The following is a 27,267-nucleotide window of genomic DNA, read 5'->3' as shown; positions in this document are numbered from 1 at the left end:
GCCAAGACACACTGCGTTTGAAAGACTGGAGATCACAGGCAGCAGGAAATACAGACAAAGGGAGACAGTTCCAGAGTTGACCTGTTGCATAAATGAAGGACTGGGAGTAATGGTTAACTCTTGCATTAAAGGAGATGGAAGGAAAAGGGATGAGAGTTTGCTGCCAGACGGGTGCTACGCGCCCGCCGTAGAGGTGGAGGAATGCATGCAGACAGTTCAGAGGAGAAGTGACCATTCAAGTAGCGATAGAAAAGAGATAAAGATGCAACAGAGCGACGAAGAGACAGAGGTTGAAGGGAGTCAGTAAGAGGAGGAGAGTTAATGAGACGAAAAGCCTTTGACTCCACCCTATTGAGAAGAGCTGTATGTGGGGAGCCTCCCCACACATGAGAGTTGTGCTCCACACAGGGGTGGATAAAATCCCTGTATAAAATCAACAATTGTGAAGGGGTAAAGAAAGAACGGAGTCAGCTTAGCACACCCAATCTCTTGGAAGCAGATTTTACAAGAGATGTAATATGATCTTTCCAAGATAAGTCCAAAGTAAATGAAAACCCAAGCATGTTCAAGGATGATGCAGGATTTAGCTGAATAGTATTAAACATTAGTGGGTATACCTGTGGAAGATTTTGATGGGTTGATAGGTGTAAGAACTGAGTCTTAGATCCATTAAAAACAACAAGATTATTTTTACCCCAGTCAGAGATATAAGCCAAGTCAGACATTAGGTGTGCCATAGCCTCATCCCTTGTTTGTTGAAGTAACTGCTGAGATGGACGTTGCAGGAACCGAATGGAAAGGTGAAGGGTGGAGTCATCAGCATATGAGTGGATAGGGTTAGGTGTACAGCTTAGAAGGTCATTGGTGAATAAAAGGAAGAGAGTAGGTGATAGGACAGAGCCCTGAGGAACACCACTGTTAATAGATATAGGAGAAGAACGATGGCCGTCTACAACAGCAGCTACAGAACGACCAATAAGGAAGCTAGTGATGAAGGCACAGATAGAAGGATAGAAACCGTAAGAGGTCAGTTTGGAAATTAAAGAATTATGCCAGACTCAATCAAAAGCCTTTGAGATGTCAAGTGCAATGGCAAAGCTTTCGCCAAAGTCCCGAAAGGAGGATGACCAGGAGTCTGAAAGGTAGGTGAGAAGATCGCCAGTGGAGCGTCCCTGACAGAACCCGTACTGATGATCAGAGAGAAGGTTGTGATAGGAAAGATGCCTTAAAATTTTTCTATTGAGAATTGACTCGAAAACTTAAAAAATACAGGACGTTAAAGCAACTGGACAATAGTTGGAGGGCTGGGAGTGGAATATGCAAACAGTAAGCTGTGGAGACTAAGGAAAACGGTTTACGGCCTTAGTGATGCTGCTAGGCATTGGTACCTGCGCGTTAAAGATCAGTTGTTGAGTCTCAGAGCTAAAGTGTCATCACTGGATTCAGCACTGCTCTCTTGGAGTAATAGTTGCAAGATTGAAGGCATTATATGCATTTATGTCGATGATTTCCTTTGGGCTGGAACACGTGAGTTTGAGCAGCAAGTGATAAACCGTTTGAGCCAAATATTCCTCATCAGCAGTTCGGAATCAAAAGCTTTCAAATATGTTAGTCTAAATGTCATCTCCAACAGCGATGGCAGCATAATGTTTGACCAGTTCCAGTACGCTTCGTCTTTGAAACCCGTCACGCTGAGCAGACATCGTGCAGCAGTAAAATCAGGAAAGCTGTCTGAGTCTGAGAATACTGAGTACCGAGCGTTAATTGGGGAACTCGATTGGATTGCCACACACACTCGACCAGATATCGCCTTTGATGTGTGTGAGTTGAGTATGACTAGCAACTGAGCTACCGTAGCAAATTTGCTTAGGCTCAACAAGGCGATCGCAAGGGTGAAGACTGACAACATGAAGCTATACATTCCAAGAATGGGGCCACTCGATGAACGTTATATAAAGTGCTTTTCAGATGCCTCTTTTGCCAACCTTGTAGGCAATGGGTCTCAGGGAGGCTTTGTGATCTTCCTACGAGATGCTAGTGGGGCAAGATGTCCCTTACCTGTATTCTGGCAGACTAGAAAGATCAGGTGGGTCGACAAATCTACTTTACCTGCTGAAATACTGGCGCAGCTTGAATGTGCTGAAACTGCTGTATATCTCGCCAACATATTGCAGGAGGTTTCTGGATGTGGAGATTTCAAGATCAATTGTTTCGTCGATAACGAGAGTCTGGTGGACGCCCTTTACTCCTGTAGGAGTGTAGAAGACAGAAGATTGCACATTGACACTACTGTATTACAAGACGTGTTGGAACGAGGGCAGATTGATGAAGTGTCTTGGGTGGATACATCACAACAACTGGCTGACTGTCTCATCAAGAAAGGTGCCTCGACCGAGTGGCTGCGTGCAGCAGTCAGCCGGGACTAGAAGGATTATAATACTTCAAGGGACGCCACATATCTGTATGTGGTTACTGACTGGGTTTTAATGGTGCTTAAACAAACGTCTATGTATTGGATACATAGTGTGTACAGGATGCCAATAATCCATTCAGTTTCGTCCTTGGGATCTTTCATCAAATTATCTATTGTGTGGTAGGTGAGGGTGCTCACCATCCACTCACTCAATGTAGTGCTGCTCTCAGGTGTCTGTCCTTTCCTCTCCTCCATCCTTCTTTCCTTCCATCCTCCTCTGTCTTTCTTTCCTTCAGTCTTTCCTCGTCCTTCTGCCTACGGGTGACTTTACACTCCCTCTTCTGTCTTTCTTTCCTTCATTCTTTCTTCTTCCTTCTGCTTGTGGGTGACTCTACACTTAGTGACAAGCCAAATGGTTTCCTGTACACCAGGAAACCATTTACTACGCTGGGTGGTAACCATATAACCAAATTTTGGCGCCTGGTAGTTTAGTGGGTAATTATTGTGCTCCAATCGGATCGAACCAGTGAAGGTTTATATCCAAGAGATGGTTGGGGTTTATTGCTCACGTAATGCCACTCAGGGATGAGTGAGACTGGTCACTCTCATCTTAAATGTCAGGACCAACTGCCTAGCCCCGGGCTTCTACGCTCCTCGTGGGACAACGTAGGATTGGCTGATGGATGGATGGATGAAGAAGAGAGGACGAGAGTGTTAGTGCATATTGCTGTTGGTGTGTGTGTGTGCGCACGCACTTGTTACGTTCTGAGTGGTGACATCAGAAGGGTCTTGCAGTATGCAGGCGGAGCACGCTCACTTGGAAGTGTGAGGCCAGTGAGTTCGGCTGTTTCACATTCTAATAACTAGCACTACGCGAGACAAGGTTGTTTTGTCCCCATTCACTGATCGTAGATAGGTCTTGATTTATGGAGATGGCTGTACTGAGTTGAGAGGTAGAGATATTAGACTTTGTAAATGGGTGTCTGAGCGTGGATGAACTATGTAGTGTTGAGTCATTTGCATATGAGCGGATGGGATTGTGGGTGACACATAAGAGATCATTAATATGAACCAGGAACAGGGTTGGCACCAGGGCTGATCCCTGTGGCACGCCGGCGTTAACTGAGTGAAAATTGGAATATACATCATCTACTTTAACTCTTATTTTCCTGTCCCTATGATATGAGGAAATCAAAGGAACAAAAGATGTTAATCCATAGCAAGGGAGTTTGGACAGCAGCAAACAGTGCCATACTCTGTCGAAAGCTTTAGAAACATCAAGGGCTACTGCATGAGAGTCTCCATGTAGGTCAATCGATTGATGGATGGTATGAGTTAGGAGATTGAGTATGTCAATGGTGGATCTTTTGTGGCAAAAACCATATTGTCTATCACTAATTAAGTTGTTGGATTCAAGATGTATAACAATGTGCTTATTAATTAAAGTTTCAAATACCTTACCAAGAGAAGATGTAACAGCTATTGGTCTGTAATCAGAGGGGTCACAGGAACTTCCTTTCTTCGGAATTGGGTGGATATTGGCTTCTTTCCATGAATTTGGGAATGAAAATGTACGTATGCATAGTCTGAATAATTTAGCTAGAACAGAGACAAGTTCAGGGGAATACTTTTTCAAAACAATTGGCAGAATTCCATCTGGGCCTGGAGCTTTGTTGGTAGATAAATTGTCTAGGATGGATTTTACGTATTTTGTCTGTATTTTAAGTGGAACAATTTCGGGAGAGTCAAGTTCTTGTACTGGGACGTTCTGGCTGGCATCCTTTATGGTAGAATTTCTGGCAAATGTACTGCCAAAAATATCAGCTTTCCCACGTGGGTTATTTGTAATGTTGCCATCTGAAGATTTTAGTGGGGGAATGGATGTTGACTTGTTAAAATTATTATTGAAAGAATTAAGAGTTGACCAGAATATTCTATTGTCATTAGGGTTGATGAGTAGTTCTGATGCTTGCTTTTGAAAAAAGTTTTATTTAGCTAGATTTATTACAACTTTTGCATAATTTCTAGCAATTTTAAATTGAGAGAGTGATTCAGATGTTTCTGATTTTAAGTAAGAGTTACATGCTAATGACTTTTGGGCTGTCGCTCTGGCACAGTTGCCATCAAACCACTTTGGAGAGTTCGATCTTTTAGTGAACTGTTGACTTGGTATGAATAAATCCATACCAGCTAGTATTAAGTCGCAAATGTAGGACTGGTTAGAATTGGGATCACTAACCATGATAATTTCTAAATCCATCCCAGTTTGCCTTATCAAAGCTTGCTGCTTGGGTGTACAATATGTGCCACTGTGATCACTGAGCTGCCACGTGCACCTCTGAGGTATGATCTTATTGCATCACACTTCAACCTCATGCTTCTGACTGTAGATTCATTGATCTTCAAAAATTTTCTAACCGCACTTGGGCCTAACCCTAAATCAAGTTTATCTAAAATTTCACCTTTCTCTTTCATATTCAGTAATTTTTTTTTTTTTTTCATCCTTACTCTTGCTGGCCTACTTCCCTCGCCTGAGGTAGGTTTCCAACCACTACTGAACATAGCATAATTAGTTGCTGTTCCCGACACTGTCCCACAAATCAATACAAAATACTGCGCTGCTGTTTGTTATTTGCCCTTGACCTCCACACGTGCGTTTGAGGGTGGAGGGAGGTGAAGGCCACCGAGCATCCCTGAAGTTGATTACACATTTGCCAAGTACAGTACTGTACTTTTTATTTTTTTCCCTCAACAATCAGTTCTTGATATTTATAATTTTTACCATAAGAATGCTAAAGAATATGATTTTTTTTTTTTTTATATATATATATATATATATATGTAACTACACACCAGATTCTGTTATGTGATTTATTGGAAAATGTCAAGATTGGGGACATTTGGAAACTGTACCTGTTCCCGCTTGGTGATGTCATAAATCTGGCCGCGGAACAAAGAAGCACCACATTCCAAGGGTTGTAGCCAGCAAAATATCGCTAAACACGAGAGAGGTGTCCACTAATGATGAGAGGGGGATATTTTAGCAGTCTCCTCTTAACTTGCGAATCGCTAGACTCGCATTACGCTGAACTTGGGTACCCACTGTATATTGTATGTTAGAGGAAAACTATACTGTATGTGGTATGGAGGAAGAAAAGGACTGTATGTGGTATGGAATAGGAAGACTATAATAAATATTTTATGGAAGAGATGGAGTTTAAGTGGTATGTAAACAGAAGACTATACTTTAAGTGGTATGGAAGACAATGACTATACAGAGAGTCTTCACTGTAATGGTGTGACACAAAATTTCAAAACGTTTTCTACATAACTGGTAGTCACCAGGTATGACAAACTGGAGAACTCGCCAAGCACACTTTCAGTTATCAACAGAGCTTTAAAAGTAATTTTTTTGCAATTTACTGTGGACTTTATAGTGAAATATAAATACATAAAAAGGACAATTTATAAAATGGGCTTACCATACAGTACATGGTATGAAAGAATATTGTGGAATATAGGACAGTCTCACCTGAGATATAACCATGTTGATGGCTTGTGCCGCCCCTTCTGTTTCTATCTGTGAGGTTGCCGTTGCTGGCCGCCCAATGGAACTGAATCCAGGCCTCGCCACTCTGCACATCATCACCATCATCAATCATCATCATCATCAACATCAATTATCATCATCATCATCAACATCAATTATCAACATCATCATCATAACCCTTCTCTTCACCCCTCCTTCTCTTTCTGCACACCCCGACATATCCACTCACCTGATGTAGCGCTGCCTACTTCTTCCTTCATTTTTATCACTGACTTTGTGCTTGCCCTCTCTCTTCCTATTTCTCCCATCCTTCCTGTCACATATTAATACTCTTCTTTTCTTTTCAGGTGGCTTTACATTGAGAAACAAGCCAAATGGTTTCGTGTAACCCATGAAAACATTTACAGTGCTGGGTGGTAACCATATAACCAACCCATATGTGTTCCCTACGTGTTAACAGCGGGGTTGGGGGAGGGTTAGAGCCCCACCAACTCAACGAAAAATGGCCACCCCTAACGGGACTATGGCTTTTGGCTACAGATATATACAGTAGATAGATATGTTCAGTCTCTATTCATGCTTGAAGAGGTCCAGTGCCTAAGTCAGATCAAAACTGTTACACTCTCCACAAAAGGGACTGGTCGCTCTGCATGAAAATACAATGGCCAAGAACAGCCCGTTCCATTTACAATGCACACCATACTATTAGTCGATTTGTCTGGTGACATTTGGCATCCCTCTTGGCATCCCTCGAGCAAATGCTGTGTTTAAGCCAAACTCTGTCACCTACTGGCTGAACTATGGCTTAGTACTGCAGATTTCACACCTAGTCAAAACCTTTGGATACTGTTTCCCGCTGTATTTGTTGTTATTGTGTGCACTCTTGGAATTAGATATTGGTGCTACCAATCTAACTATTGTGGAAAAGGAACATATTCTCACCTGGAAGCAAGAGAATATTCCTACCAAAGAAATGGCATGACGAACTGGACAGTCAGAATGGTCTGTGATGGCAGTGACCATCAGTGTCTGTGGCCTCCCATCAAATGTTGTCCTGCCAAGAAACCTCGTCCAGGATGACAATGCATTACAACAAAGGATACAAACAATCTCCAAAGGAGTGAGGTGTTTAACCTCTTGAATGCGGCAAAGGTGGCAAAAGCGAGGCCCCTGGTGTGGCAATCCACCCAAAAGTTACCCATTTTCAATTAAGAATAATCATATTAATACACAGGATAAAAAAAATAATAATATATGCACAAGAGAGCTAAACCTCTCTACTTACCTATGACTACTTGAATGAGTGTCTAGATGCTACTAAGTTGCCCTAGAGATAAGTGGATGAAATGTCATTTTTGGTGCTTTTCTATGTTGCTGTAGCTATCCATCATCCTCAACCACCCGCACCATCACCCACCACCCTTCACTTCACCATTAAACACCATTATACATGTCATTTAAGTTTGCACTATGGTGTATGTGTCATTTAGCACTTCTGTATCATGATTTTACAGACATTATATATACAGTGCTCATCAGAAGAATTGAGCGCCCTGCGTCCCTCCTACGATACAATCCTTTCAACATTGAAAAAACTAATAAATACAGTAATCCCTCCACTATCCGATGTAATAGAGCCAAAGGCATGTCCGGAAAGTGGTCCTGTCCGGATAGTGGGCAACAGCCCCTGGACTGGTACTTATGGACCCTAACCCATCCTAACTTTGAAAGCCACCTAAATAACTCCTACGGACATGCATTGCACCTACTTAAGACCTTATTCACACCAATAATGGACATAAAGCATCAAATAAATGAAAAAGAACCAAAGAATGAGGAATTAGAAGTGACTGTACCTCTGCCTCGGTACTTACATCACATTTGTGGCTGCCTTTCTAAGGTTTTCGGAGTGGACCCCTTACTACCCTCACCCACCTTCAATAAGTACAGTACGTGGCCAGAGATCGCTTCCGGAACATCATGGGAAACCTGCACTTTGCCGACAACAATGTACCTTCCCAAACCGATCCACTCTGGAAGATCCGGGAGATTCTGAGCAGAATGAAGGATAAGTTTATGACATTCTTCCACCCCTTTCAGAAGGTTGTCATTGACGAATCCTTGGTTTTGTTCAGAGGACATCTTAGGTTTGTGCAGTACATTCCAAGCAAACGCCATCGCTTTGGAATCAAGTTCTTTGTACTGTGCGACTCTAAGACGGGGTACATCCTTGACTTTGTCATTTATTCAGCCAGCACTGTCGATCTGGATAAAACATACCCCCTTAGCTTCTCAGGCTGTGTAGTGAAAGTGCTCCTTGAAAGGTATTCTGGTGGGAATCATATGCTGTATACAGACAACTATTATACAGCACCGAAACTTGCCAAATACCTTTCAGAGCACGGCATCGGCACCTGCGGCACTGTGAAGAGTAATCTTGCCCACTTCCCTAAATTCCCAGAGGCAGGAACCTCGCAGCGAGGAGACGTGCACCTACGCAAGTCTGAGAAGATGCTGGCAATACGGTGGCATGACAAGACGGTCGTGCACATGCTCACCACCGTACATAAGGGGGAAATGACAGACAGTGGGAAGGTCGACCGTAGGACAGGCGAACCTGTGAGGAAACCTGATGCTGTGTTAGACTACAATATCAACATGCGGCTGGTGGACAAGTCCGACATGATGACTGGAGAGATCAACTGCCTCAGGAAGAATACTAGGTGGTACAGGAAAGTTTTTCTGCATCTCATAGACAAGACGATGCTGAATGCCTTCATCCTGTACAAGATGAAGGTCAAGCCACCCAAGTCCTTCTCCCTGAGGTTGTTCGCCAGGACTTGTGTTCAGCAGCTGCTTGAAAGATATGGTAGGGTGACAGCAGCAACTCCAAGGCGCCATCCAGTAACACTTCCCGACAGACTTGAGCAGAGGGGGTACATGGATCGGCACAGACTGGTGCAAATGCCTGCCACAGGCAAGAGGAAGGCTGTGATCCGCAGGTGCCAGGTGTGTGCACATACCACCCGACGCACACCTGAGCACAAACGCACCTCTTGGCAGTGCGCTGAGTGCCAGGTTCCCCTCTGTGTTACCTGCTTCTTTGATTACCACAGCCAGAAGCAGTTCTAAAAGTGCAAGTGGGAAAGGAAAGTAATGTGGAAATAATGTGTAAATAGCAAGTGAAAGCAATGGATGTACAGTACATATGATTGAACAGAGTAATATAGTTTTATGTTACTGAAAGTGACAGTGAATAACATAGTGTAAGTAAAACAGAAGTGTAAATATTGAAAATACAATAGAAAATGTAAATAGAAATGTAAGTAATTAGTAATATAAGAATATGAGTACAAATACCTGATGTTATAACAGTGAAAGTGAATCTGTGGCTCTCTACGTATTTTACTGAATGAAAAATTGAATGACTTCAGTGACAATAAACTAATACTACTGAAGGAAACTTATGGATAAAGACTCCAGATATATATAAGTGTTATATAGTAATAGAAATATAAAGTGTGAGGGGTTTTATGAATAATAAATGACAGAATACCAACAGCGAACTAGCGCAAGTGGGAAGGTCATACGCGCTCGTAATTTTCATTGCTTTCACAGTGTTTTTTTATTGGAGTATGGATCCCAAACTACTTAATAATGATAGAGTAGTGTTTATAGTGTTAATATCTGGCTGTGGTAATCATATTACGGGTTGTCGGGAAATGTAAAGTGGAGACTTCGTTACCCAACTTCAGAAGTCTCCACAAGTCCTACGGTAATCAACGAAGGCTCAACAAACATCCCAGGAGAAAGCTGAAGGTATGTGCCATATGCATATGTAATTTTAATATTCTAGGACTAATAACTGATTTTTGGCAAATATTTTTTGAGAGTCTGTCAGAGCCCGAATAACCCCGTGGGACAGGCAAAACATTGGGAAACATGCCCGCGGTGTAAGGGTTAATTAAGTGCACCACGGGAGTTTTAACCGCCAGTCTAAACCGCCAATTTGCACTCCACAGTTATCCTTTGCACTCTATGTTCTAGTTTCTTAACACGGCACAACACTGTAAATTCTAGTGGCGAGGTATTGCAGTTTATTCACAAAAAACGAGCAAGTATGGCTTTCAGTGTGCTGAGGATATACCCACAATTGAAGTAAGGGAGAAACTGTTGATGTTGGACAGTCGGAAAAACAGAGTTGCCAGATCTCAACGGCCACATTACCAATCTCCTCAGCTTTCATTACTAAATTTAATTTTTCATTACCAAATTCATAAAGCTAGCATTTATTCTTCACTAATTATATATACAAGTGGAAATACATGTAATCACTCTCCTTATAATTAACAGCATGATGATTATTTTCAAACTATGTAGGGTAGCAGATTAATCAGAGAGAGCAAACAATCCACCATATCCATCCTGTGTACCCTTATACATGTGAAAAATCCGTCTGGTAATGCATTATTCTGATTCATTACCAAACGAATCTTTCATGACCAAATTGGCCCACATTTGGTAATGAAAACTAACAAACGGCAACCCTGACAGGGAAGGGGGGAGGGGGGAGGAAGGAAGGGGTGAAGGGGCCATGGTATAAGCAGCTGTTCGGCGCCGCGTGGCAATTTCAAATTACGGGCGGGAAAAAATTCGGATTTGGGGGGGATTTTTTTCGTTTTTTGGCCATTTTTGGGTTCCGAAGGTCCAGGCCCACAATGTCCGGTAAGTGGGCATCCAGAAAGTAGAGGGATTACTGTAATGCATTTTATTTACCTTTAGTGCTTCGTGGGGTATCCTTTACGCTTCTTCACGGACATGAGACGTCTTGGAAGTGAAAGGGCGAGGCTCCTGAGGTGCTGAAGGGGTATATTGTCCCAGGAGTCATGAATGGCAGCTTCCAGCTTAGGCAGAGAGCTCAAGCCCTTCCCTTGGAGATTCTTCTTTACGAGGTACCAGAGGTTTTCAATCGGGTTGAGGTCTGGGCTATTTCCTGGCCAGTCTTTCATGAATGGTAGCTCGCAGTCATGAAGCCAACTGGTGACCGATTTGGCCTTATGAGCAGGTGCACCGTCCTGCTGAAACACTCGTGCACCTGTTAGCTTTAATGACTCAGGTAAATGATCACACAGAAGCTCCAGATAAACATCCTGATTCACTTGGGAGTTTTTGGGAAGCACAACAAGCTTCCTCAAACCCTTACCAGAAAAACAACCCCATACCATGAGTGAATCAGGATGTTTAACAATGCTTTCAACATACCGTGGGTCAAGTGGGTCACTACCTTTGCGCCAGTACACACGTGCTCCCTTGTTACAGGTTACATTAGATGTTGCCTCATCAGACCACAAGACTGACAACCATTGCTCCTCACCCCAATTAAGGTATTTGTTAGTAAATGCATGCCTACGAAGTCCCTGGTTGCTAGAGAGAAGAGGCTTTCTCACAGGCCTGTGACTTGTGTAACCAAGTTCATGGACCCTTCGAGACACTGTGCGCACAGAAACCTCACCAAACACTTCCGGGTTGCTCTCCTTTATTTTCCTTGCACTCACACGAGGATTAGACTCCACTGCACGTTTAAACCATTAACAGACCTCGGGGAAGTTTCCCTAGGCCTATCAGACTGCAGTTTCTTTGTGGGAAAGTCACCACTGGTTTCCACTCAAAACCACGCACACCACCTACGCACTGTCGATCGAGCCACGCCAACCAATTCACTAATTTCCTTTGTTTGGTGGCCAGCCTCCTTTAGAGCAATGATCTGGGATATGATTTCACACGACAGTTCACTGGCAGGTGCTATAATAAATTGGAGAAAGCCAAAACTCTGCGGGACACTTGGTAAAAAATGGCGCAAAAAGAGAGGGAGACGCAGCGGAGTTCCTCTCTCTCAGGCAGCCCATAGGCAACTGAGGCGGGAACCAACCAGTGCGTAGGAAGGCCTCAGGGTACTGTGACATCATGCTAGTGCTGCAAACTTGTGGCTCAATTGTTACTACCAGAAACGAGCGATTCTTTATTGGCCATAAGTATTGCGCACCCAGCCATAGGCGCTCGATACTTCTGACGAGAACTGTATATATCTATATCTATACTGTATCTATATATATATCTGTATATATATATATATATATATATATATACAGTATATATATATATATATATATATATATATATATATATATATATATATATATATATATATATATATATATATATATATACATATATATATATATATATATATATATATATATATATATACATATATATATATATATATATATATATATATATATATATACATATATATATATATATATATATATATATATATATATATATATACATATATATATATATATATATATATATATATATATATATATATATATATATATATATATATATATATATATATATATATATATATATATATATATATATATATATATATACATATATATATATATATGTATATATACATATATATATATATGTATATATACATATATATATATATGTATATATACATATATATATATATATATATACATATATATATATGTATATATACATATATATATATATATATGTATATATACATATATATATATATATATGTATATATACATATATATATATATATATATATATATATATATATATATATATACACACACACACACACACACACATACTGTATACATAAATAAAAAAGGCGTTATTTTGAACAGTGACTTAGAAGCAAACTAACCTCATTTGTGTGAGCAATGTGGTCAGCAGAAAGCTATAATGATGAGCCAGCAACCCCAAGCGTGCGCAAATGAATGCACAAAGTTCTTGGGCAGATACAGGGTGCAACTTTTGAAGCAGAATTGTGGATTTCAAAAGGAACGCCACAGTTTGTCGATAGGTCCTTTGAGAAGGAACATCATGGTTATGGAGCTAAAACTCCTGATATTACAGCTACACAATCAAGCTCCTACAAGTCTATCCACACCATCTAACACTGACTCTAAAAGGATCTGAACCTGCCATCATGCTTGCCAGCCAAGACACCACTTCTGACCACACAAATGCACCAGAAACAGCTTGGCTTTGCAAGAAAATACAAAGACTGGACCTTGGAAGACTGATGGGAGATGAGATTATCAGAAGAGAACACCTTCAGGGGTTTGTAAGTGTTTTTGTACTTGTACTGGGTGGACAAGGAGGCCCAAGTACGTCAGTCACTATGACCCCCACTACTTACATAAAACTGTCAAGCACAATGACAGTGTAAAGGTGGGGCTTCTTTTAGTTGGGAAGTGGACATGGAAGGAGGCTTTTCCTATCTTCCTAAATACACAACAATGAAAGTGACCAGCATATGCAGGTGCTGCATGACCATCTGCAATCTTATGACAATCATGGTTGCACATTTTTTACACAAAAAAGGTCAGGAAGTTCCTCTCTGATCATGACAATCAGGTGCTGGATTGGCTATGTAACTCTCTCTATTTAAATCTCATCAAAAATGCATGGAATAACAGGCATACCCATGTTTAACGATCTATCTATCTATTGCCAGACATCTCAATCCCATTCGGGGTGGCCACAAACAAATCGCCTCCACGTCGCCCTCTCCCCCGCCATTTCACTGCCCTGCTTCCAACTCACACTCCCCTCTCTCATATACCTCTCCACCCCATCCCTCCATCTCATCCTCGGCCTCCCCCTCCCTCTCCCCCCCTCCACCTCACTCATATACACTCTCTTTGTCAGTCTTTCACCCTCCATCCTCTCCACATGGCCAAACCACCTCAGTGTATCCTCCTAACGCTTCCTATCACATCCACATCCACGCCACAAAAACTCTTTTATATCCTCATTTGTCAGCCTGTCTCTCCATGTGACTCCACAGGCTTCTCTTAAATAACTCATTTCCACTGCTATCACTCTTGACTTGTGTCCTTCCAACAATGTCCAAGCTTCACTTCCATACATTAGAGTTGGTATCACAATACTGTCATGTAGTAACTTTTTCACTTCCATGCTCACTTCCCGGTTTCTTATCACTGCTTTCAAGGAACCAGCAACCTTTCTTCCCTGCTGTACCCTTTCAAGCACTTCACCCTCCAAACCTCCATCCTTACTCATCACACTACCCAAGTACTTAAACGTACTCACATTTTCCAATTCCTCACCATCCAACCTCGCTGTACATTCACTAACTTCACCTCTCTCAAAGACCATCACTTTACTCTTCCCTACATTCACCTTTAGATTCCGTTTCTTACACACTCTCCCAAACTCGTCCACCAAGCCTTGCAGCTCCCCTTCGTCTTCACTCAACAACACAGTATCATCTGCAAACAACAGTACAGGGAGTTTCTAAACACTACCCTCTCTCACCAGAGCCACTTCAACATCCACTACCCTACCTTGTACCTCTTTTATTGCCCCATCCATGTACAGATTGAACAACCATGGAGACATGACACATCCCTGTTTCAACCCAACCTTCAAAGAGAAAAATTCACTCAGTTCACCATCCACACGCACTGCAGCCTTAGCACCATCATACATACTCTTCACAGCATTCAACAACTTCCCATCTACTCCATATATTCTTAATACTTTCCACAATCCTTGTCTATCCACCCTGTCATATGCTTTCTCCAAATCCATGAAAGCCGCATACAACTTCTTTCCCTTCTCTAGAAACTTATCCACTAAAGATCTAAGAATGAATATCTGATCTACACAACCTCTTCCCATCCTAAAGCCTCCATGTTCTTCTCCAACTAATTCCTCTGTTCTTTCTCTAACTCTGTCAGTAAGTATCCTACCATACATTTTTCCTATTATACTAAGAAGACAAATGGCCCTATGATTACCATACACTTCTTTTTCCCCTTTTCCTATGTCTATTTATCTATCTATATACCTAGGCTGCTTCCCCCAAGGAAAGGGAGGTAGCCGAGACAGGACGACACACTCCCCATTTACTCATCCATTCAAACACATTCATTCGCATCTTAGCCCCAAAGGGGCTTTGTATAAGGGAATAATTATACCTGCCTTCCAATCCTCCGGGACTCTACCTTCCTCCCAGGTCAATCTGCACATCTTCCACATCCATTCTACTACTATCTCTCCCCCATGCTTCAGCATTTCACCACACACTCCATCAATTCCTGGGCTTTCCCCAATTTAACTTTCTTCACTGCTTCCACAACTTCTATCCTACTGATTTCTTCCTGTCTTCTCACCTCCCTCATTCTCCCAGCCAATCCCCAGCCACTTATACTCGCATTACTTCCATCCTCCATGTTCAACAGTTCCTTAAGTGTTCTCTACATCTGCTCATTTTTTCTCCCTTCTCCACTAGTAATCTACCATTTTTATCTTTCACTCCCCTGCTAACTTCACTTCCACCCCATCTTACTCTCTTCACCTCTTTCCAGAACATTTTCTTACAGTCCCTCCACTTTACACCCAAATTCCTTCCAAATTCCTCATCCACTCTACGATGCAACTGGTTAATTAAGAACCCATCGCTAGGCGGGGTATCATATCTCAGGGAAGATTTAACATGAAAAGTAGACGGATGAATTTTTGAGCCTTGGGTTTCCCCCCCAACCAAGTCCTTAACACACATGAATGAGTCCAAAAACAAGTTTCTAGCTAGCCTAAACCCCCAAATACAGTACAATCCCAGTTAACTGAGAAGTTTGGGGAATTTACCTTCCCGGTTACCGATTTTACCCGGGTATCTGATATTACTGTAATATACTCATACATAGACTATATCATTGCAGTTTATATTATACCACTTGTATCCAGGGCCTCACTAACATTTTGCTATTGAAATAACCTAAAACACCCGCAACTGACACAACACACTTGGTTACAGTGTCTTGCAGCAGTGCAAAATCCACAGAAGAAGTCTGTTTTAAATATTATTCATTACAGTATTTTATTCATCAAACAGAAAAGTTAACCAAAGTAATAAATCCTGAGCATTTACTGGTGAATGGATGATTTGGGAAGAAGTGTTCTACAATACAGTTATCACGACTCCCTTGTTCCCAGTTGTGTATACTTGCCGTAGCGTAATCATTTATTTCCCACTTGACTGTCGTCACCATTCCTCGCTCACCAGTTTTGCAGATAACACAGTAAATACGAAGGATTTGCAAGCATGGTAATTGTGTCAAATAGCCTAAAATAAATGCTTCATCAACTAGTTTTTCTTCTCTGCCAATGCAAATGTGTTCTAAATTGACATAATCTTAGAATGCATTTGATGACAATGCTGATGCAAATGCGTTCTAATATGGCATCAGCTTAAAACCTATGATGGCAATGCAAATACGTTCTAAGATGACATCAACTTAGAATGCATGTGATGACAAGGCAGAAGTGTTCTAAGATGACAATTTTGGAACATATTTGATGACAATGCCAATACAAATGCATTCTAAGATGATATCATCTTAAAATGCATTTGATGCCAATGGAAATGTGTTCGAAGATGGTGTCTTAGAAAACATTTGATGACAATGCAAATGCGTTCAAAGATGACACAATTTAGAACGTATATTTGGATTGGCAGAAAATATAAACTCTAGCTAACAGAAATAAACCATTTATTTTATTTGACGAAATTACTGTACTTGCAATCTCTACATACTGTATTTACTGTACTATCTGCAAAACAGCTGAGTGGTGAGTGATGGGTGCAGTGATAGTGGTCAGTGAGGGCACATACACAAAACTAAGAGACTTGTGAATTTGTGATAACTCTGCTGCAGAACACTTCTTCCCAAATCATCGATTCACCAATAAATGCTCATGATTTATTTAGATAGTTTATTTTTCCATGTTTTTATGAATAAAATGAATAACATATAATAGAATGGACTTGTCAAGGTATGTTATGTAAGATGCTGCAAGCCAGCAGGTGGTTAGAGTTGCCTAGTTAGGTTGAAAAATGGATTGGTAGCACATTTTCAACCAATGAAGAATAAACCTTTTTTCAGTGGAATTATTTATCTGGCTTTTTGTGCACACACACACACACGCTTGGGTCTATAGGATTTCGTATCATAACTTGTGGAATTTTCCTACGTTAAATTCTGTTACCAGTCTTACAATGTTCACCATTTTCAAGACTGTTGCATTTGTACAGCTTTTGTTTCAGGGTGACCACAGTGTGTTAAGATTAGTTTGCACTTTGGGCTTCAGAGTACAAATCACGAATCAGGACACCACAACGAGAGTGCTTGTTTACTGACTGACTGCAGAGAGCTGACTGGTGATTTGTGGACGAATGTAAGGTGACTAAACAAGAGGAGGGGGTGGGGGGTGGGGGCTTGAAAGGGGATTAACTAGGAAACAACTTTGACCGAAAATGCCTTCACTTCACATCCCCCAACTTCGCCCAGTCTCACGTGACTAATCCACACTGGGGTGGCCAATGTAATTGGCACACATTTATACGCTAGTCAGACCGTGAATTTTCCCGTTTGTATGATAATTCCGGCTGCCTGGTAACCAGATAATTGGGACTGTACTGTAGCTTTAAAACAAGCTTAACTAAGCTACCTAAACCTAAAAATAAAATATCAAAATCACCAAATATAAGTCTGGAAAAAATCAATCTTAGTAAACTGTACCCCAAAATGTCAATGTTTATTCCACCTATGACTAAAACACATTAATCTAAGTCTAAACACAGTTTATAAATCAACCTAAACATAAAATTTAAGTCTAAAATTTCATCAATCAGTAAAAAAAAATAATAATAATAAATAAAAACCATCATTAAACCGGGGACTGGTCACTGTTAGGTGGGATAGGGTGGTATTTCTACCCCCATCGCTAATCTGGGGTATCAGATATAGGGGCATCGTATACCAGGGACTGCCTGTATATGAAGGAAAAGCTTACAACATGGAACAACTGGTCAGTGTCTTGCCCTATGAGTGAAATTCAAAACATGTGGGCCCTGGAGATATATGTAGAATACAGTACAATCTTGGTTACGTGGAGCTTGGGGAATATACCTTCCTGGTTACTGATTTTTCCCAGATATCTGACTTATACAAACGCTATATCACTGCATTACAGTATATACAGTCCTCACCACTCATATCCACCCTAACATATTTCATTTGAAATAAAATCTAACACACACGATTGCAGTGTCTTACAGTAGCGCAAAAAGCACAAGATAAATCCATTTTGCTAAATAGTACCTGTTATTTGACTAATAAAACATGGAAAAATAAACTAAAGAAATAAACCTTGAACATTTTTTGGTACAATACACTGATGATATGGAAAGAAATGCTGTACTATATAGTAGGATTATTTTGACTCCCATGCTCATTTGTCAGTTGTGTATACAGCTGTGACCCAGCTGCCTATTTACTCTCCATCTGACTACTATCACTCCACCCCTCACTTGTCACTCAGCTGGACTGCAGAAAATAAAATAAGGATGTAGGAACTGCAAGCATGGTAATTTTGTTCAACAAAGCAAACCTTCATTCACATCGATTAAATTTCCTCTTCTCTGCCACTGAAAATGTGTTCTACAAGTAAGATGAATTTATGCAGTACACAGTCATCTTTGACCGCACTAGCACTGGCAGAGAAGAGAAAATCTAGATGACAGGAATGAGGGTTTGCTTTGTTGGACATTGTTATTGTGCTTCCAATGCTACATATTTACCTCATTTTCTACAAAACTGCTGTGTGGCAAGTGAGGGGTGGAGTGATGGTGGTCACATGGGGAAGAAATGGATGGGTACATTGTGGCCATATACAGGGCTGACATGTGATGTAATGATTCCATTGTACAGTACAACATTTTATCTATATCATCAGTTACCAATAGTAGATGTCAAAAATTACATCCTTAACTTATTTTTCCATGTTTCTATTAATTATTGGACAATATTTAATAGAACGGAATCACCTGGGTATGGTACGACATTAAAAAAAAAGTGTGTAGTAAGAGTTGGTTCATTAGGAAGAAAACTAGTGCTATAACTGATACGACTTGCCTGATATATCGTCGATAAAGTATTTGAATTTTTTCCAATACCAATATCTACTGTCAATATCAGGATATCGGATATGGATGGAAGAAGCATCAACATAACTTTTATTTAATATTTTGGTCATTCTCTTGTTTATTCTGTTTGACAAAATATTGTACCTTGACAGTTTTGCAGCTTCATAAGTCTTATGAAGCCCATTAATCCTTCAGATTAAGAAGTGGGTGACTAGGAAAGGAGAGGGAGGGAAAAAAAATTAAGGACAAAAGCAGCGAATCGAGTGTGGTACACTGTGCACTGGTGGTGTGTAAGTGTGGTAGCTGTGAAGATTTTTGTTTTCGTTTTTAAAGGCTCCAACATGCTTGCATGTGTCGGCTTTGGTCACCTAATGGCGGCTCTCCACGCTGCACGATTCACTGCAGGCTCCCTGTTCAATCCCTTAACCCTTAGGTCACACTTAATGACCTCGTCCCATGTCTTTCTCGGTCTACCCCTCATAACCCCACCCCCAATATTAACACTTCTCATCTTCCTCACCCAATTATCATCCCCCATCCTCTCCACATGTCCAAACCACCTCAATCTACCTCTCCTCATCACAACACCAATACACTCCAGTCCCATCCTACCTCTCAACTCTTCCATTGTAAACCCAGCCCCTCCAGGCCTTGGACGCAGGGACGCACTGCACATCCACCTAATCATTGTCATTTCTGTACGTCTGAGCCGGCGAATGTCTTCCTCCTTCACTGCCCAGGTTTCACTGCCATACAGCATTACACTTCTAACACATGCTGCATACAAAGACCCCTTAGCATGTAGGGAGAGCCCTCTCAATGTCAGGAGAGGCAAGAGCTCCCTGAACTTCTTCCAACCACTTCTCACCCTAGCCACAGAGCCAGCTCCAGCCCCACCTCCACCATACAACATGTCTCCCAAATAACAAAACTCTTCCACACACTCAAGATATTCACCAGCAAGTTCAATCCTTTCACGTCTGACGATCTCCACCTGCTCACCCCGGCACACCGTGCACATCAAATCAGCATTATCTCACAGTCTACCTCTGATACCACTACATCTCTTATGCACCCATTTATCACACACACCGCACAAGATGGAATTACTTCCCACGCCCTTGTGGCAAACTGCACATGGCCACTCTCCCTCGTCTTTGACAGTACCGCCACCAACCCTAGATATCATCACTTTTGTTTTATCTGCATTTACCCTTAAACCCTTTTGCCCCATACCATCTCTCCACTTCCTAAACCTTTCCTCCGCCTCCCTTTCATTCTCTGCAATCAACACCAAATCATCAGCATACAACAACTCCCACGGGAGTCCGTTTCTAAAGTCACGTGAAAGGGCTTCAAGTACCATGATAAACAACAAGGGACTCAAGACTGACCCCTGATGCACACCAACATTCACGGAAAACTCATCACTCAAATCTCCATTCACTCTCACCTGGGTGTGAGCACCCACATACATGGCCATAACCACCCTAACCAGCCACTCCTCCAAGCCAAGCTTTCTCATTGCCCACTTCACCACCTCTCTAGGGACTCTGTCAAAGGCCTTTTCCAAATCAACAAAAACAAAATAAAGATCCCTTCTCCTACTAATATATTTTTCCTGAAGCTGTCGAACAATGAATATGGCATCAGTGGTCCCCCTACCTGGCATAAACCCAAACTGCATCTCATCAATATTCACTCTTTCTCTAATCATACCTTCTAAAACTCTCTCCATTACCTTCATTATCTGATCTAAAAGCTTTATACCTCTATAATTTCCTCCTTCCAGGGCATCACCCTTCCCTTTATACACATTTACAATTACACTCTGCAGCCAATCGTCTGGGACAACACACTCATAAATAATCCTATTTATCAGGTCAGTGACCAAACTCACCCCTATATCGCCTGAGGCCTTCAACATTTCGGCAGTCAACCCAGACACACCTGCTGCCTTCCCCACCCTCATCCTGCCTATTGCCTCACTCACAGTAGCAGTATCAATCAAAGGCCAAGGGCGAGACACTGGATCTGCTGGCTCCAAACCTTCCCTGTCCCAGTCAAACTCCTCATTCAACAACCGGTTATAATGCTCTCTCCATGCATCTTTAATATCCTCACTGTTCACCACTACCCTTCCTTCATCATTCTTCACACACTGCTCACCTATGATATCCCGATTATCTCTCTTCACCTGACCTGCCACCCTAAATATATTTTTCTTTCCCCATGATTTAGGTTATCAAGTAATTGTCTCTGTGACTCAGACTTTGCCCTGTATACCTCTCTCCTAGCCCTACGCTTGGCAGCCAAATATTCCTCTTTGCTACCACCCTTCTTTCATTCCAGGAAAAGCCTTCTTTTCTCCTTAATTGCAGCTTCTACACCCTCATCCCACCACCAAGTTACTTTATGTCTTGGTGGTCCTCTTGTCCAGCCGCATGTTACATCAGTAACTCTCAAGAAATTGTTCTTGAGGGCTCTGTACTGTTCATTAACGCCTCTGTCTACAGCTCCCTGTTCAGCCACCACTCTCCTCAACTCGCTATAGAAGGCATCCCTTACTACTTGGTTTTTCAGCTTCCATATTTTCCTCCTAGGTACATAAGTCCTCTTTTTCATCACTTGTTCTTTAAGCACCATATCACAAATCAATAGTTTGTGCTGCTGCACACACTCCTCACTTCCTATAACTTTAACATCCCTCACTAACCTCCTATCGGCCCTCCTAACCAGAAAATAATCTATCTGACTGCTATTTCCCCCAGACTCATACGTAATTAGCCTACTGTCTCTTTTCTTAAAATATGTGTTGCACACAATCATGTCCGTTGCCTCCCCAAACTCAAGTATCCTTTCCCCTTCTGCATTCCTTAGACCATATGCACATCCCCCATGCACTCCTTCATAACCTTGTGCTGCTTCACCTACATGACCATTTAAATCCCCTCCCAAAATCACTATCTCATCATCCCGCATACCACCCACTATACGTAATAAATCATCCCAAAATCGATCTTTCTCTGATTCATCCAATCCTGCCTGTGGAGCATATGCCGATATAATCACAGCTATCTTTCTTCCCAACAGAATTTTCACTAACAATATCCTATCGCTTACTCTCTAAACATTCATAACATATTCCACCCATTTCTCCGCAACCATCACACCAACACCTCCATATCCGTCTGTCCCCCCCTGCCAAAACAACTTATAGCAACAGTCCTTCCCAACAATCTTTCTGGCTGATCCACCCCTGTACCAGACTTCCTGCAAACACGCCACATCCACCCACCTCCTACTGAATGCCTCAACGACTTCCCCTGCTCTTCCCCTCAAACTTCCCACATTCCATGAACCCACCCTCATCCCCATGGGTGATTTACTGTCCTCAGGCTTGCTTTGAAACTTATTTTGTTTTGTCATCTTCAGTATTAATAAAGGGGGACAGACACAGCACAGGTTCCACTCACTGCACAGTCCCAGGTCCAGGCAATGGATCTGGGACCCCTAGCCCACCAGCTTACCAGTGGCTGTGGTAGTGGCCTCGGGGCACCCTGCCAGGACAGCTGCAGGGACACCCTCCAAGCGTGTCTTGGCACTGTAATTATCCCGCCATTTAACACCCACTGATAGGGCAGCCTCCTGGGGCGCTACTCCCAGGTTTGGGCCCCTCTCTATTGGGCGGAAGCGGCAGCTTGGGAACCGCAATGCCCTGTACCCTCTAGCACAGGCCCGAGCCCCATCGCACCCTGGACCCGTGATCTATGCCGGCAGAACCCCCGCCACGCCTCCCCCCAGAAGTCCGCCACTAGGTAGCGGGGGCAAAGTTTTCTGGCCGCATGCCTTTGCTGGCGCCAACCCCTGTAACGTAGTGGGATACGTTGTGTGAAATGTAAAGTGCATGTGGTGTAGTGCATAGATAGTTAGAGGAAATGTTTGGGAGAGTATGCTGGTCTACTCTCCATGTTACTGTCACACTGAAAAGGTCAGCAAAGGGGGATGGTTAGATAGCTAGTGAAACAGGAGCTCCAGCTCTCCCTATCACCAGCATTCCCATTCCCCTCGGGACTACTACCCTGTTTTTTTTTATGTACAAAAATAGTGATCACATCATCGTCATCACCATCCGGACCTCCTTTCCCACCCTAGGGCAAGGCGAGGAGTAGCAACGTCCAGACGGCTGAAATTTACCCAATCCAATGGGCCACGCTTCCATTCACTCACCATTCAAGCCCCCTAAATCCTGGCTCTATCTGATAACGCCAAAAAACATTCACCACATACTGTAACTTCACAAAAATGTATCCGATAGAGTCAACCCGGACGCTGTCACGTTAAAAAGGGGTGCCAAATCCCTGAACATGCACTTCTCACAATATTCATCCAGCCAGCTAGATCTCTTGTCAGTCCCCTAGCTTCACCGACTTCCAAACCTCTCATCCTCAAACACTCATCCACCATATCCCCCTACCTTTTCCTTGGCCTACCTCACCTCCTCCCTCCTTCAAATTCACTCAGATATACTTTTTTCACCATTCAATTGCTATCCATTCTCTCCATTTGACCATATCAACTCAGTACACTCTCTATGATTCTGGAGTCCAAAGATTTCCTTACTTTGCATCTTTCATAAACCACATTATTTCATATCCTATCCACTTTCTGTACTCCCCATACACTCCTCAGAAGTCCCATCTACACTGCTCTCACTCTTGACTTTTCATTATCATGCCACACCACAGTCTCACATCCGTATGTTAAAGTTGGCGCTAACACTCCTTCATGTAAGCCTTGTGCAGCTGCAGCACTCAAGCCTCTATTTTGTATCAAGGCCTTCAGTGCACAAGCTACTTCCCTTCCATGTGTCACTCTACTTTCCACTTCTTTTGCACATTTTCCTCTCTTTTCTATCACTGTACCCAGGTATTTGAACCCTCTCTCCAATTCCAGTCTCTCTCCATTCACTGTTACATTACAGTGGGAGTCACCTTCTCTCTCCATAACCATTACTTTACTCTTTTCTACATTTACTCTCAAGGCATGATGCTCACAGACATCAGCAAAACTCTGCAGTAGTCTACAAAGTTCATGTCCAGTATTGGCAAGTAGTACTTCATCATCAGCATACAACAAATTTGAGATATTCCATCCATCTCCATTCATTACCAATGCCATCCCCCTCTTCATTAATCATGTTTTTACTTCTCTCATCACCCTATTCATATATATACTGAACAACCATGGGGAGATCACACACCTTTGTCGCATGCCCCCACCAATTGTGAACCATTCACTTAGATGCCCATTTACCCTACCATTAATAAAAACTCTTGATGGCACTTAGCAGCTTACCATCTACACCACACATGCGCAAAACCTTCCACAATCCATCTCTGTCTACTATGTCGTATACTTTTTCCAGATCCACAAATGCCATAAACAGCTTATAGTCCTTCTCACAAGCCTCCTCCACTATCTCTCTCACTGCAAATATTTGATCCACACATCCTCTGCCACTCCTAAATCCACCCTGTTCATTACTCACCAGGACTTCTGATACCTCTCTCACTTTCTGTATAATAATTCTTCCATATACCTTCCCTACCACACTCAATAAACTTATGCCACAATAATTCTTGCACTCACTTCGTTCACCTTTATTTTTGTACAGCGGTACAATCCCAACCTTCTTCCACTCTGCTGGCATAGTTGCACTCATCCATGCCTTCTTACATATCTCCAACAAGCACTTCATTCCATTCTCTCCACTACACTTAATCATCTCTACATACAACTTATCAACCCCAGCTGCTTTCCCATTTTTCAGCCGTTTCACAGAGTTCCTCACCTCTACGAGTAGGAAATGTGCACGCCTCCCATTACGCTTTCAAAATATTCTATCCATCTGGTCCTTACTTCATCTCCATGGTTAATAATCTACCACTTACATCCTTCACACTTTCACATTTCTTTCTGCTGTCACTTATATATTTCTGCACCTCTTTCCAGAATAACTTCCTATTTTCAGAGTAGTTTGCATTCATTTTTTTTGCTAGATCATCATTTACCTCCTCCTTTTTTCTTTTCACTAGTCTTTTTGCTCTCAATATATTCAGTTCTTCTTTCAATTGAACCCCTGTCCAGCAACCACTCTAGCCACTTCTTTCTCTCTTCCTCCACTGCTCTCTTAACCTCTTCATTCCACCATGATGTACCTTTCTTCTTTGTTGTTATTCTTGCCACAACAAACACTGCTTTAGGATTCCTAACTAACCAATCCCTACATGCATTCCACAAGCTTTCCGGATCCAATTCTCTGATTCTAACTCCTCCCCTACTTTGGTCCTGTAATCATCTGCCATTTCTTTGATCCTCAGCTTCTAGACTTTGTCTTTCTACCTGACTGTTCCTCTCTCTCCTGGAACACCTCACTCCTTGCAGCATGATCTTGCATACCACAATCATAAGTCTGACAGACCTCCACATTGTCCTCTCACGGCCATCGTCTCAGCAACCATTCCCAACATCAACCTCCCTACAAGCACATAATCAATCAGGCTCCTTTCAACACGATCCCTGTTCCCTCTACACCATGCACATTTATGTGCATCTTTGTTTCAATATACGAGTTACAAATAAACAACCTCCTTTCCTGACACATATCCTTCAGTCGCTTTCAATTTATATTTTCTCCTGGCACTCCATCACAACCCATTATGTCATCTTTAGGACCAGAGCCTACTCCTCCATTCATATCACCTAGTACAATCACTTTATAGTTCCTGGGCATTTCTCCCATTCCTGTCATCACACGGTGCACACGCTACGATCACGGCCATTTTCACTTTCTCAAAACTGAACTTGACATACATACATCTCGAGCTGACACATTTGTAATCTCTCATTCCACTCTGCCACACTTCATTCATCAACAAAGCAACTTCTTCCTTGCATCTTCTTCGCCCACTCATGCCAGACCTCACACCCTTTACACCCTCTAACTCCTCCACTTCACAACCTTTCATCTTTGTTTCAAACAATGCCATTATGGCATCTCTCGCACCCTTGAACACATTCACCACTTCCACCATCTTGCTCTCATCATTCACACCTCTCACATTCCACATGGCCATGTGAATCTGTCCACTTGGTTGAGGCCCTGGGTAAGTATCGGGCCCTCCAAGGTTCTCCAAAACATTTGTCATGATTAAGTGATTTTAGATAAGGGATTCTGATGGACACTTAACCCGGCCAAAAACCCTGGTTATATGGTTACCACCCTGTGTAGTAAATGGTTTCCAGGGTACAGGAAACCATCTGGCTTGTCACTCAGTGTAGAGATCATAAGGCATCCTTACACTAAGTAAGCGGCCGCACCCATTAGGTATTATATTCTTTATTTAGTCGTAATATTCAGTTGCTCTTCTCACTATAATCTAAATAAAGAAGTGATTTACTGCATATAATAAGAAAGAAGTCGGGCAATAAGAGGATGGTAACTTTTGAGGTGAGGGGATGAACGACATTTGGGAACTTCATTTTAGCTCAGCTTATACAGTGAATCATTCCTTTAGTTGATGGGAAAATGTTACACATAGAGCTTGTCTATGTCTATGCTTCTTCATTAACGCTACACGCACATGGTTTGCAATTAGAGGCTTCACCAAACCCTGTTTCAGAGGCCTGCCACCAGGTGGTCTAGCATTGCCCAGCCTCGATTAAATATTTTTGCGGAGTTTTAAAGACGTGAAAGTTTTTAGTAACATTGCTATTTATAGGAATCTGTTATCCTATTCAATCAAGTGCACATATATATACATGTAAAGAAAGAATAACCAGGCTCTCAGAAAATCTTAGCTTGGGGACTAAAATAGTGTCGTCTATTTACACATATTTGAATAAACTGTGTGCAGTCAGTAAAGGGAGATTACCTTCAGGGCTTCTGATGTGTGTGTTTTTGCTTGCTTTAAAGAAGTAAGCTGTTCCACTGAAAATAATGTCCATAACAATTGCTTAGTTGGTGAATTAGCCATATTAATCCACACAAATGGCACTGCGGTTGTCAAGAATTCGCGCGAATGTATTATATACTTTCGTGACATTGTACTCTGTTGAGAAAACCACGAACTCTGGTGGAATTTCCACTGTGTATCACTCAGTTTAACCGTCCCAGTTTGCACTTTGATCGGGATAGTTTTTCAGAACATTTGTCACTGTTTCATA

The 27,267-nt window shown here is 42.0% G+C and overlaps 1 protein-coding gene across 1 annotated transcript in view; it reads right to left on the bottom strand.

Annotated features, from left to right (window-relative positions):
• msps (msps cytoskeleton-associated protein 5) overlaps positions 1–27,267 on the bottom strand; it is a 608,635-nt gene that overhangs the window by 152,903 nt on the left and 428,465 nt on the right. Inside the window, exon 27 of the mRNA XM_080286226.1 lies at positions 5,946–6,048. Within this exon, the coding sequence (XP_080142352.1) occupies positions 5,946–6,048 (103 nt within the window). The remainder of the gene's footprint in view (positions 1–5,945; positions 6,049–27,267) is intronic.

Source organism: Coenobita brevimanus, chromosome 110 (assembly GCF_032717465.1).
Source record: "Coenobita brevimanus isolate Jiangsu-jjx chromosome 110, ASM3271746v2, whole genome shotgun sequence".
In the NCBI taxonomy this organism is placed as follows: domain Eukaryota; kingdom Metazoa; phylum Arthropoda; class Malacostraca; order Decapoda; family Coenobitidae; genus Coenobita; species Coenobita brevimanus.
This window is presented reverse-complemented; position numbering and strand designations above follow the sequence as displayed.